A 14622-nucleotide genomic window follows, 5' to 3' on the forward strand; every position below is an offset into this window, starting at 1 on the left:
ACGACGTTTGTTTACCTTAAAATTTTTCCTGGGGGAAAGAATGAATTAATTTCTATCATCTAGCTATCTTTTAAAACATTTTCCTGAGCCAGTAAGCAGTGGTTTATCAGAATAATCAGAAGTCTTTTCAAAATTAGGTTTTTGGGGCTTCCCTGGTGGCACAGTGATTGAGAGTCCGCCTGCCGATGCAGGGGACACGGGTTCGTGCCCCGGTCCGGGAGGATCCCACATGCCGCGGAGCGGCTGGGCCCGTGAGCCATGGCCGCTGAGCCTGCGCTCCGCAACGGGAGAGGCCACAACAGTGAGAGGCCTGTGTATCGCAAAAAAAAAAAAAAAAATTAGGGTTTTTGTTTGTATGTTTTTTTTAAGAGCAAGGGAAATGTATTACTGTTAATAACATGACAAGAATTGTCTGCCAGGTCCATTCTTTTTTTCAATTGGGTAGGAAACCCAATATAGTAACAGTCAGTCAATATTTGACCATGTGGAATTACCAAATTAAAAGAGAATACCGTGAGTGTATTCATATTTTTTCTATATTGAATAAACAATGTAACAAAGATACAACATAAATAAAAAAGTGTTATGACCAGTGCTTGTTTTTCCTTGTGTGTTATGCAAGTTCATAACTCTAATTTATCAAATCATTAACATTTATAGACCAGTTTCTAAAGCTGATATAAAAAACAGTAGCAAAGCATTGTTCTAAAGCACTGTCTTAACCTTCACACAGTTCTGTGAGGGAGTAGCTACTAATAAAAAGTTAAAAAAAAGGGTTAACTCATCCAGGGTTACATGGTAGAGCAGGGAGTCAAGCCAGTTTACTTCTAGAGACCATAATCACCGATTATGGTGAAGGGCACCTCATGTTATCATAGCAACTTCAGTAATCACTGTCATTTAAGTAAGTCTCTTCTAACTTGAGTACTAACTGTTCCGTCCAAGCAGCATAACTGTTTTCTCCCAGCCTCATAGGCTCTGTTACCATATGCAATAACACTGCCATCAGAAGCCTCTAGAGACCTGAAGGGACAGTTGTTCTATAGAAACTCCCACATGTTCCTTGTGTGAAGTAATAGCAGACCCAGAGCAAGTCAGGTTTACTGAGCTACTACAAAGTTCACAATGTACAGTCATTTGTAACTTGAACAGATTGTGAAATAATCTCGTTAATCACCCAGCATTCTCAATACAGCAGTCATTCTGCAGTAGTAACCATTACTGTGAGGAGATCTAAAAGTGTCAGTTAAAAAGCAGCAGTTCACATATTTCTGAAAAAGTCATTTTTAGAAACTTTTAAGGAGTTCTCTACCATGAAAAGTGTGTGTTACAGCGTAAAGAAACCACAATGTTCATGAGTTAAGATAAAGCACTTCAAAGAAATCTCAGGTTAAATCCTGAAACTACACCAGAATTCTCTGGAGTTAAATACCCCTAATACTGCCTTAGATTATTACAAACAGAATAAGTGAGGAATTGCATTATTTCTTTTCCAAGAATAGAAAGGATACTTCCTTGTTAGAAAGTAGCTGGTACCATCATAGCCCACACCTGGAAGTGCAGGCCGCCTGGTCCCAGCACCAGCTTAACGGCGAATAACAGCGAAGCTTTCTGAGGCACCACAATCTTGTAACAGGACACAACTACTCAGAGAATTTGGCAGCTCAGACCTTAGCTACAAGGTAAAAATTGCTAATGCAGTTACACTCCATTGCTGAATAAAAGAGAGGAAAAAATGTCATTGGTAGTGCTTTTAAAATATTTAATATTCTTTAAAATCCAAAATAATGTGATTCTTACAAGTTATGTGCCACATAAAGCAGGTGTTATTTCTTTGAGAAATGCAGGTGATACTGGAAAACAGCACTGAGGTATTTTTTATTTTTAAAACTGAATAAGGAAACAAAGTCTGAATCTAATTAATTTTACATTTATAAAAAAAAACTCAATGCTACTGCTTGGCTCTTTTGCTATAATTTTAGGTTCTGAATACAAGAGTATGGGAAAGAGCATTGTAATAGTACATACAGTTTTTAAAAACTGTGCACATCATAACCTGGAAAAATGATTATACAGCAAGAGGCCTGAGTGGAGGTAGGCTAATAACACTTTACCTGTTCTCAAAGGACAGCTCTGAGAAACAAGTGTGACCAATTGTAACACCAAATTAAAATGGCAATATTTAAATAAGTAACAAAATGATCCGCATTTTATATAATATTGAATTTCCAAACATAGCTCATGAAAATCAGCAGAGAACCTATTATAGCACCGTTGAAACCATTCATTATCCCATTGTGCTTCTGTGTAATTTAGGATTTGGGCTGAAGTTATTACTTGGAAAATGTCAGTCTTGTTTTTGTAAATCAATCTGGATTTCAATGAAATGTTTGCTTTAGGAAAAAAAAGGTATTCTTAGCCATTTATAGCTCCACCCTTTCAGAAGGAAGAATGACAGGCTATATCTAATTTTAATTTAAAACCAAGAACCAAGCAGTAAGGACACATCAATGTCAAGAGTAGTACACTAAGAACCACACAGAACATTAGAAAGAATTTGGTGTGTGTTTTTACAATTACCAACTGATGTTAAATTAACAATTAAAAATTTACAGAGATAAAACTTTTTTTTTTTTTTTTGCACTGACTGGTTTCAATACAGCACTGAATTTAACTCGTCTTTGGGCTTCAGTCTTTACATAGAATGAATGTGCAAGTGCCATACTGAGCACCCTCCCCGACTTACACCATATGATAAAACAGACTTCAGAGTAATTCTAGGATGATCTAAATTACAGCTGCTCTGGCTGACATCTATAAAGGAAAAGGATTCCTCTTCTTTTTGCTTGATGGTGATTGTCCGGTTACATAATACATCAATCTGAAGATAGATAACAGAGCTTTCCTAACATTTGAACTCTTTAGTATTGGTACAACCATTGCCAGCAGTGAATCTGTACCAGTATAGGCCAACTCAAAATACACATCATAAAACATCTGAATGTAGTTTTTAAAGCAATGTCACCGTTTGTTTCCTCAGAAACTAAAAAGCATACATTTAAAGACATCGTGTCTCCAATTTAACCCTTAGAGTCAAGAAACATTTTTTATATCATTAAATCCAACTGGTGGTTGACCTCCTTTAATTACCATTCTCTAAGGGATCCCAAAAGCTAGAGCGTGCTCTGGACCTGGGCTGTGGGACTCAAGAACTACTCTGGGAGCCCTAAGGTGGGGAATTCTGTTCCAATACAGACCAGCAAGAAGTATCCTCAAATTTCTAGGCCTCAAATGTTGAAACACTGCTTTATTGGACAATGCTGTGTATGGAGGTTTGGTGTGGCTTTGTTTTTAAAGGACCAAGCAACACTACACTATATAAACACAGCAAATGTTTTCTGTAGAAGAGTTTGCAGTATTCCACCTATATTTAAGGACTTTAGATGGATTTTAATATGGATATGATAGTGACGGCCATTAGAAGATGCTGACCGTTTTAATAACATTTTCCCAAACAGGCAGCGCGTGTTTTGGGTTCTGTCATACTGGCGTTCGGCTGTGTTGGGGAAGTTATCATATTAAAAGTGCCCATAAAATAGAAAAGGCAGCAAGTGAAACTAGAAAAAACTTGGAGCTATATGAAGCAGATTTGAAAGGAGTTACCTTTACTGTTTCCTATCTAAGTTGAGAACAGCAGGGAAGCACAGGGGCATCTGGACTGGGGCTCCACTGCTGTCCTGAAGTGGAACAGGTTCCAATCGCCATGAAGAGGCGTCGCGAGGGCTAAGGACTGCACCCCAGATGGGAAGAGCCAGTCCTCCACATAGAACATTACAAGGCAAAACAAAACAAACCACAATTAAATACGCTGTGAAATCACTCTGATGAGAAAACAGAACACAAAGATATTTAAAAATATAAATAAATACATTTAGCCATTTTTATTCAAGAAACCCAGAGAACTGCTTTCAAAGCAATTGCTTCTTTAAAAACCACTTTCTAAATTCTCCCATAAATACTATTTTGATTGTCACTTAATGCAGCACCTCAGTATTTGCTGGTGGTGGTGATGGACTTTCACTTAATACCTCTTCATAAACTATTTCACTAAAGAACGTTTCCCTAGGAAAACTCAGGCAGCTTACAAAATATTGTTAAATACTCAAAAACAGAACCTGCAAAGTATTATTTTATTTAACAAAAACAAGGAATGTAGTGTTAAATTATGACATGGGGAAAAAGTATGCAAAACAGTCACATGGAAAGAAAGTTTTAATTTTTAATATCCACGTTTGCTTAGTTTCTTGTGAGCTGTTCAATACTGTTTCAAACATCCTGAATTAATAACTGTACCAACAAAATTCATCCCCAGTGTTTCCACAGGAGACATTAAAATATGACCAAATTATTATTATTTTTCCTTTTCTTCAACCAAAGTAGTCTTTCTCAGTCCTTTCTGTGCAAAAATATTACAAGAGCAATTCAAATGGAAACACTGAAATGACATGCCAACATTTCAGAGCACATTTAAAACACCCAGAATAATTCTTGAAATTACTGTATTCTAAAATATGACTACCAATCACTTTTAGGTTAGTTCTATACATCTATTCACACTGATGCAATTCTCCTAGACCTCTGAAAATAAACAGGCTCATTGGTCTCTTTTGGTGTCCACACATTAGGCAAGATAGGTTTACAATAGTGTCTAAATGGAGCTAGGCATCCACAGTCTCTTGACTCCACCACATTCAAAACAGAAGTCAAAGTTCATTTGGCTACCATGAAATCACTCCCATAAACCTACTATGGTTCACTGGATCTAAACATTTCTCAGAAATGTGTCATTTAAAAATTTCACCTAAGTGATGATTCGGGGATCCTTTAGAAATGGTAGTATCTAAGATAATAAACTTTATCAAAATGAGTAATTGCAATAAAGTGCTTGTTACCTTTCAAAATGATGCTTTTAGACTGTGGTGTGTTGTCTGCGAAGTGTGTGCTATTCCTATATAAAGGATCCCCAGGCATGAGAGTTGGGTCTTCTCACCTGTCTCAGAAAGCAGCAGCACTATCTCTTGGTAGGCTGACAATAGGCACGTTACCCATGCGGATGAGGCTAAGCTAGAGCTATGGCAAAAGGGGAAGTAAATTAGAAAAGGGGGGAGGCATGTGAAGGGTTCCTATTATATTCATAGTTATATACAAATATATTAAATATGCTATAAAAATAGTCAACTCTTTTCCTTTGCAATTACTTCAGAAGCTCCTTTTGGAAGAACGCTCACCCACCCCAAACAAAAGACTCTTTTCCTCCAATCACTATAAAATGGCAAGTGCCTTTGTGCTGTTTCTTTTCCTCTGTTTAAAAATTCCAATCAGCTTATTCCTGGCTAGACTCACTCAGCAATAATAATATCCAGTGTTTATACCTTCCAACACTGACTCCCGAGGGACTAAGAACAGGGTCACAGACATTGGAAAGGTTATAGACTTGAATGAGTTTTACACAAATGTTCGTCAACAAACTTTCAATTACCAGAGAAATATAGGAAAAGAAAAAAAGTAGAAATGAGCAATACCAGAGCAAAATGCTATTTGCAGTCCACTTTAAAAAAAAAAAAAGGCTACCTCAATGTCGTGGAGACATCTTAAAACACGTTGAGTAACTTCCAGTTTAAAATAATTTTCACCTGTCTGTGTAGAGCCGGCAAATAGAGTACTATTTTAAGGGGCCCCTTCCTAAGGCTTCTTGAACAAGGGCTCATCTCCCTTCAACAAGCAGTGCCCTTAACTAACTGCAAGCAGACCGCTTTAAGGCAATGACCAACAACCCAAGCACTTCTGAAGAATTACAACACTTTCACGAATCTACACTGAGAATTCTACAACAAACTGTTCAAAGTCACTGGCATCCTTTTATTACTAGTACATTCCTAAACCAGATTTACGTGACAAAGCAGAGCACAGGACTCAAATTACCCCCTCAACCTGGGACGGAGTTGGGAGACTGAACTGTAGTATTTACTCACACGCTGCCCCCATCTTCCCCCGTATTTGCTTTTCTCCCAATATTTTCACTCAAAAACTGAAGTGCTTTTGAGTGTCTTGGTTCTGGTCTGACGCCAGTCGTGGCAGCAACTTCATGAACCCTTACAGTCCTCACTGGTAGCTGTGAGAACAACAGTGACTCACCCAGTGCCACAGCAGTCCAAAGAAGGTAACACCTGATGACTGCCACCCAGAATCAAGTGTTTTTTAAGAAAAACCGAGGATCTGTGAGAGTAAAGCAGAGGGAAGATAAGATTTTTAAGTAGTTGAAAGGTGTTCCTATTTGGTATTTTTTCATGACTTAGATTTGGATTTTAATGAACAACTTTGGCTACAGAAATGAATGAAGAACAGGCCACTGCTGAATCTTCATCAGAATGCTCAAGTCTCAATGCACGGAGGAGGGGACAGGGACTGCTCTGCAGCCCAAGTTCCAGGGAAGCAGGAGGAAACCAAGTTAAAGGAGGAGCTGAGAGGCAGTTACTAGCTCTTCTGATCCAACACTTCATTCTGACAGCAAAAGAAAAGCTGCTCCTTTAAGTGTAGCAACCAATTCTAAGCAGGAAAAAAATGAGCTGTGAGGAACAGCAGGAATTGTAAAGCAAAATCTTGTCTAATTTTCTTTCCCAAATATTTGTGAGGATGAAAAAATGCTTGAAGGGACTGGTGGAGGAGAATGTGCACAAACAGTCTACAGATTTACCTCGTGGCTTGTCTTATACTTTGCTTGTGTTAACCTAAGTACACAGTACTCACGGTTCACCATCTTTCTTTTTACATATGGGACTTAGAAAATAAACCTTAATATGATAGTTCATCATATCTTTTGTTTGCTAAATCTGTATCACTACATATTGCCAATAAATAAATGAGGCACAACTCAGATATATATGGAATGGCATGATAAGGTTAAGAAAGGCAATCTGAAAGGGGAAAAAAATACTGTTGCCATACTCTACAACATCAATGTTGTCCACGTGTACATATGCTCAAGTACACAGATATTCCGACATTTATTCTTGACATTCATGAGAAAGTCATGATCATTTAGCTAGAAGAGGAGCTCCTTGATATGTTAATTACTGATTGGCATCTAGTAACACTTCTTTTGTAGAAGGGTAGGTACCAAGTCTCTTTGGTTGTTTTCAACATTAATTTTCTAGTTTATGTGTGGCCAGGCATGGTTTTCTACAGAAAGACAAAGTATACCCCTTAAGGATGATAGCAAAGCTGAGAACAGAAAAGTCTTAAGAACTGACTGAGAGTTCCCCTGACTCCTTTATCTAGCAATTCTGTACTAGATTATTTTCATTGCTGAAATCTTTTCTACTTAACAACCTCAATTCTGTTACACATTTTCTTTTAAGGTCAATTTTGATTTATTATAGCTTGCTGTCTTCCCTTTCCTCAGTAATAATTTTTGATATTCTAATAAGATTTTTTCCCATTAATTTTCCTTTGTTCTGTAGTTATAAATTTAATTACTAGTACCATAAAATCTATAAAATGCTTTTTTTTTAATGTACGTAATTCTGGTTGGAACTTACTACCTTTAGAATGTATTAACAAATGAAATCTTAGTTCATGTTTATGAAGCATGTGAGCTACAATATTCTACTGCTGTAGTGAAGGCAAAGCCAATTCCTACCCCTTCTTTTTTCTTCACAGGATTTTAAGATCACATTGAGCAAATATTTACTGGTAATTACTAAATGACTACATAGCTTTAAGGAAAATGATGATTTAGCAAAACAACTTTGTGATCACATTAGTAACTCTGATGTATCATTAGGATGTCATCTTTTATTTTGAAATTATTTGTACCTCTAAACCAAGAGACTCAAAGCAGTCTTCATTAGAAACTTAATGGCACTGACACCCACATGCTATTAAAAATGTACCAAGATTTCAAAACTGCTACTGAAACCAGACGATGAGCTCAAGATGGTGAGTTATCACCTGAATCAAAATCAAGGCACAATGGGTTGTTTTTTTTTGTTTTTTTTTTTCCTCAAATAACCCTGAATCATTTCTGACTAAAAGAAGCATTGAAATTGTGGGGATAATAAAAAGGTTCCAACAAATCCTAAAAGTTAAAATTCCCACCAGTGAGAACGTTAAAAAGTGCCTAAAATATTTTGTGTGCAAATTCACTCCTATAACTGAAACATTCTTGAAATTACTTTCAGGCTTGTTAAAAACCATTTACACAACTATTTCCAACTATGAACTAGATCAAAATATGTGATCAAAACTCCCAACCATCTTAAAATAAAGCAGTGCAAATCCTATTTTCAAACATAATTGAAAAATAATGAAATGAGGGATATTTCTGAGTAACTTGAAAATCCTGTTTCAAATAATTTAACCTGAAAAAAAAAATCCATTCCCAGCAGCACATCATACCTCACTGAACAAACTGTGACATCACAGCCAAAGTATGAACATAAAAAGACTTGTGCCCCGGAAACTGAAGAGAACACTACTGTATGGTAAACAAAAGAGAGAAGAGGATGTATTAGTTTGCACATGGTGTCAGAATCTAAGGAAACTACTCATACCTAAATGAGATAATGCTTTCATGCAGCATACAAAATGTTTTGCTTTCTCTCCTTTTATCCAGACATATACATAATATTATTTTTACAGCGTCTGTACATAGAGAATTTAAACTCATACAACATTCTGAAATTAATTACTATTCCATCATTATCCGAAAAGGGAGAGGGGTTGGGGAAGGGGGCCTACTGAGTCTACTGGACTGTCTTCATGGCATCATTGTAAGCAAACCCCTGACATGGCAGTGGTGTATCCTCTGTAACACTTGAAAACAGGCACAGAACCACTCAAAGTTACTAACATTGTTAGTGCCTTTCTTATTCACTGGAGGTCATGTTTCATAGCTGAGTTTCTTAACATTTGGCAATATACTCTTTTTCCATCAAAAAATATCTGGGCAAGTAAAACACTGTCAGGATTGGCTATGGCCCTATGATCATCTCCTGCTGGCTGGTATTTAATGCACATCCGCAGCACGAGGCAGCATTTTCTCTGCTAACTAATTCCAGGAACTAGAACACTCAATACTGCATCTCATGAAACCACTGGAACTTTTCATGCTATCCTCAGATCATCCGAGCAACTCTTTTATGGGCCACCCCCTTCCTCCCTTGAGGGCAGAAAGGAAGCGTGTGTGCTACTGTGGTTGAACCTTGGAAGGATCAGTCAAACTGTCAGTCCTGCGCCGATTCAGTTGCTGCTGTTGCTGAGACTGGTGTTGCTGGTGATGTGACTGAGGGAAAGTGCTCTGCTGTAGTGGAAATGCAGCAGAGAGGATAAGCTGAGTTGAAGGGTTCCCGTGGAGCAATCTAGAAGTCTAAAAAAACAAATGGATTATGCAACACTGCTTTACCCGCACTATACTGTCTACATTAAGATTTACTCAACTTTTCCACTCTCCGCAGGAACAAAATCTGTACATAAGTTTTGCTTTCTCATTTAAAAATAATATTTTGGAAAACGCTAATGAGGATTTCCCTCTTCCTGAAAGTATAACAGAATTTCATTTTTTAAAAGGAAACTGAGCTAGAGGTTTTATGGTACAGAAAGCAATCTATGCCCTGAGGCAAACCACGCATATTCTTTCACTTTATATGTCCTAAAGAGCACATTTTAAACAGATGATACAATTTAAGCATCGCTAAGAGCATATGAAACATGAACATTCTGAGGTCAAACAGACAACACCTTCTGCACAGGCTTTTTGATTGGTGAGAGCAGCAGTTCAGTGGCCAAGAGCATGGGCCCTGAGGTGCACTGCCTGGGTTCAAACTCTGGCTGCCCCATTTTACCCGATGTGTAACTTGGTCAAGCTATTTACATCTCTGGGCCTCAGTTTCTTCATTTACAAAATAAGGAGAATCACAGTACCTCCCACAATGGGTTTCTGTGAAGATTAAATATTAACATTATTATTATTTAAAAGTACCACAAAAATGAGGGCAGGCAAAGTCAGAGACTTATGTCCTATAGGTAGCAGTATGATGTAACAAAGAAAAAGCAAAACAAAAAGCGAGCGGGCAATCTGAAGTCTGAAGCCCTGGCTGTGAGTTTTGCTCTGCTATTTATTAGCTGTGTGGCCTTGGGCAAATGTCAAGTCCATGAACTTCAGTTTCTTTTGCCTAATTGCTCCTTCTAGAGATATAAAGGAAACTAGCCAAAAGAAAGTGAAAGTCTTTCCTCACTACTGACAATACATCTTGACGCAGGGTGCATAATTTTAAACTGGAACTGTGATGGGTGATTTCTGCAAATGTATGTGAAGGACACCTGCACACGCACACAAAAGGACAGATCTTTGAAACTTTACGGCCATTAAGCTTTGCTAAGGACCTGGAGACATTTTCTTTTTCCCTCTGTTATTAGGAACAGCTTTTGTAAGAAAAGAACTCAGGATATTTATGAGCCTTACAGGGTTACAACAGAGGTACACTTTGGAACTAGGTGTTATATAACCAGAAAAGACAAATTGTGTATTTCTATCTGCATATGAGTATATTTCTAAAGGGTATTGCCTATCTTATTTCTTTAGTGGTTCCATGTCTTTGGAATGTTTTTTTAAAAGTGGAAGAGAATGTTCATTCTTTTAAGAGCCCTCGTTCCCTGAGAGAAAACTGAGCTCTTAAGGCAAGTCTTCTCCCTTTCTAAGCTTTTGCTTAATTTTCATTGAATACATTTCCCCTAGAGAATAGTTTATAACTTATTATAAATTCTTGTCATTAATTAATTTGTAACAATAGCTAACCCAGTCATTAATGGCTGCACTGTAGGCTTAAGGTCTAAGGGGTTGTATGATTCTCAGAGATATTTAGGCAACTAACCTCTTTTAGTTTAGCACATCACCAAGTTCAGAATTATATTTGTACCAGAACACCAATGGCGATAAATTAACACTGTATTTATGTCTGAGTATACAGTATAACACTGAATCTTCTAATCATACCATATGCTGTATAACTTTAAAACTGATGATATGTACCTGGCATACATGGAATGGTATCCAGCACAAATCTTGGCTTAGCCTACATTCAAAATCGCTGGCCTTTTAGACCAGTAAGGAAAAAGCTGGATTTCCAGATGTCATAGTCTGCTACTGTGTACCCCCAATGAGGGTACTGAGGTCCAGAAATTTGTCCTGCTGATTTCTTTGCTGAGGATCCCGATCTAGGTGACCTTGTTCTGCACCCTTTAGATAAGTAGATTCTGTCTGATATACCCACATGAGATCTGTGTCTGCATTTTGGTTAATCTGAGTGTCTATTAATACATTTATCAAGACAGTGGTCACAAAATCAAGCTAGTTATGTGCCTTCTACCATACTCAGTGATTTGCATGCTTCTTTTACCCATGAGATATTAACTACTAGCACCTCCATATTACAGATGAGGAAACTGAATTTTAGCAAGTTGAGTAACCTCCAAAGTTCACACAGTATGTGGTACAGCAGTGACTCAATCTCAGCGCAGGCTATGCCTCCACAGTATATCTCCTCTGATGTTAATATATTACCAAAAAGTCACTATAAAATTTAATCCAATAAAACAATTTAAGATAATGCCTAAACTAATTTTTTAAAAAAGTCCCTTTCAACACCTCTGCCCTGTAGAGAGTACAGCTTGATGGGCCACTAGGAAAACAAGAGAACAGAGAAAGGTGCCTTTGCTTGAATTCCAGAAACTCTAGCCAGAGAGAGCTCTATGTAAAGTACCTTGATATGGGCAAGAAGCAGCCACTTACTCTATCCAGCAGTTCAGACAGTGGGGTATCTCCACGGCAAGGTTAAAGGTTTTCCAAAGACAGAACAAGAGAAGAAAAAATAGCCAACTGGGATAAGCTTTCTGTCTTTATATAAATTTAAGTCGTACAATGAGCCTTTATGGACTTCTCAGATCATTTTTAAAATGTTCCTTTAATCCCTAATTTCACTCCATAAAAGTAAACAGGTCTGGGACAGCTTCCGCATGGGGAGAATTACCTGTAAAAACTGCTGCGGCGGTTGAGCCAGCTGCGCCTGCGGCGGCTGCTGCACTGCAGGGAGTTGCTGTTCCTGGGAACTCTGCTGCTGCTGCTGCTGCTGCTGCTGTGGGACCGGCAGTGTCTGTGACTGCGGTGGTTGTGGAGCAAAGGTAGGGTAGGCAGTCACCACCTGACCCATGAGCATAGCGCTGGGCACCACGACCGCCCCGCAGGCTACAGGAGCAGTTACTAACTTGGTCACAAGCTGCTGACCTTGAGAAAATCTGTTAGGAGGAAAGAACGGGAAAGGGAGTCAGAAGTACAAGGTATACATTATGAAAGGTGGTGGGCTGAACATTTCTCTAAGATAATACCCATGATATTGCCAATGAACTGATAGGGTATAACTCTAAGATAATCCCCTTTTAATACTGCCATACTAAAAGCTGTACGTTCCAATTTTGTTTCATGTTTTTAAAGATTCCCTTTGGGATATCAGTGAAACAAAAGTGTGTAGAGCAAAATGAAGTGAACCCAAACAAAAATACAAAACTTTTTTCCGATATCCACATGCAAAAGAATGAAATTTGACCTTTACGTCATATATAAAAATTAACTCAAAATTGATTAAAGACCTAAACATAAATGTTGAAACCATGAAACTCTTGGAACAAAACATAGGGGGAAAGTTTCATGACACTGGATCGGGCAATAATTTCTTGGATATGACACTAAAAGCACAGACAACAAAAGAAAAAATAGATAAACTGTACAACAAAATTAAAAATGTTTATGTTTCAAAGGACACTATCAACACAGTGAAAGGGCACTCCACAGAGTGGGAGAAAATATTTGCAAATCATACATCTAATAAGGGGTTAATAACTAGAAAATATAAAGCAATCCTACAACGTAGCAACAAACACACACTCTGATTAAAAAATGGCCAAGAGTCTTGAATAGATATTTCTTCAAAGATGATATACAAATGGTCAATAAGCACTGAAAAGAGGTTCAACATCACTAATCATTAGGGAAATGCACATCAAAACCACTAGGAGATACCACTTCATATCCATTAGGATGGCTACTATCAAACAAAGTGTTGACAAGGGTGTGGAGAAATTGGAACCTTTGTGCACTGTTGGTGGGAATGTAAAGTGGTTCATCCACTATGGAAAACAGTATGGTGTTTTTTCAAATATATTAAAAATGTAACTACCATATGATCCAGCAATTCCAATTCTGAACTGAAAACAGGGACTCAAATAAATACTTGTACACCCATGTTCATAGCAGCTATTCAAAACAGTCAAAAGATGGATACAACCCAAGTGTCCATCAGTAGATGAATGGATCAAGAAAATGTGATATATACATTACAATGGAATATTATTTAGCCTTAAAAAGGAAGGAAACGCTGACACATATTATAACATGGATGAACCTGGAGGACATCATGCCAAGTGAAATGAGCCAGTTAGAAAAGACATATATTATGTGATTACATTTATATGCGGTATCTAGAGTAGTCAAAGTCACAGGCTTATGTGCTTAGAAAGTAGAATGGTGGTTCCCAGGAGCTAGGGGGACGAGAAGTGAGGAGTTACCGTCTGATGGATACAGATTTTCAGTTTGGGAAGAAGAAAATATTCTGGCGACTGAAGGTAGTGATTGTCACAATGGCGCGAATGCACTCATGTCAATGAACTGTACGTGTGAAAATGGTTAACACAGTAAGTATTATGTTATGTATATTCTACCACAATAAGAAAAAATTTAACCTGTTAAAAATATCAACTTTTTTCTTTTTATAAAATTACTAGGTACTTGGGAGGTAGGTATATGTGACACATGATTTTGCTAATGAAAATAAACTAATCAAAATAAAGCAGTCATAAGGGAATTTTTAAAAAACTCTCTAGGTTTACAGATGTTTACATTGCAAGCTGTATCTTATAAACATAATTCAAAACTAAATGACATCCTAACAGTACATAAAAATACACTCAATTTATAAATTTATCAAGGAGCAGAGTACCCACCGTGTTACAATTCACTAATATTCCCTCCCACCCACCTTCCTTCTTCCACAGTCTTTAATAAAAGGACAACAACAAAAAACGATGCCTCTTCAGGGAACAATATTATTTCTATCTGCCTTTTCTGTGAGATGAAGTTAGTTTCCAACACTGGTCATCACGGTGAGGAAATTGAGACATGACTCTACCGTCGATTTAGCATGACACAGCTGCAATTACAAACTGTTCAAAGCACATAACTACGATTAAACTTAGCACATATACATACTTTATATGCTCCATAAGACAAAATAAATCTATTCTGAATCCATTCCAAATCTTAAAAGTAAAATACTGTATATTATATACTTCAGGACCAAACGCATTATTTAATGCAAAAACATATATAGTAAAAAATTTACCTATAAAGCAAGCACAAAGAAACAAATAACATTACAAAGTGGCTTAATCATAGAAATGCTAAGCACTAATTTCTCTGTAATCTAAGAAGTAATTCGTATCTGAATTGTCCAA

At 37.4% G+C, this 14622-nt stretch overlaps 1 protein-coding gene across 25 annotated transcripts in view; it reads right to left on the bottom strand.

The window, feature by feature from the left end:
• Window positions 1-1745: 1745 nt before the first annotated feature.
• CLOCK (clock circadian regulator) overlaps window positions 1746-14622 on the bottom strand; it is a 135344-nt gene continuing 122467 nt past the window's right edge. For all 25 annotated transcript variants that reach the window (XM_067736054.1, XM_067736052.1, XM_067736040.1 and 22 more), the window contains 2 exons: window positions 12087-12351; window positions 1746-9427 (listed from right to left, as the gene is read on the bottom strand). In XM_067736054.1, coding sequence (XP_067592155.1) covers window positions 9248-9427; window positions 12087-12351 — 445 coding nt within the window. In that variant the 3' untranslated portion in view covers window positions 1746-9247. The remainder of the gene's footprint in view (window positions 9428-12086; window positions 12352-14622) is intronic.

The sequence above is a fragment of the Pseudorca crassidens genome, chromosome 4 (assembly GCF_039906515.1).
Source record: "Pseudorca crassidens isolate mPseCra1 chromosome 4, mPseCra1.hap1, whole genome shotgun sequence".
Lineage (NCBI taxonomy): Eukaryota > Metazoa > Chordata > Mammalia > Artiodactyla > Delphinidae > Pseudorca > Pseudorca crassidens.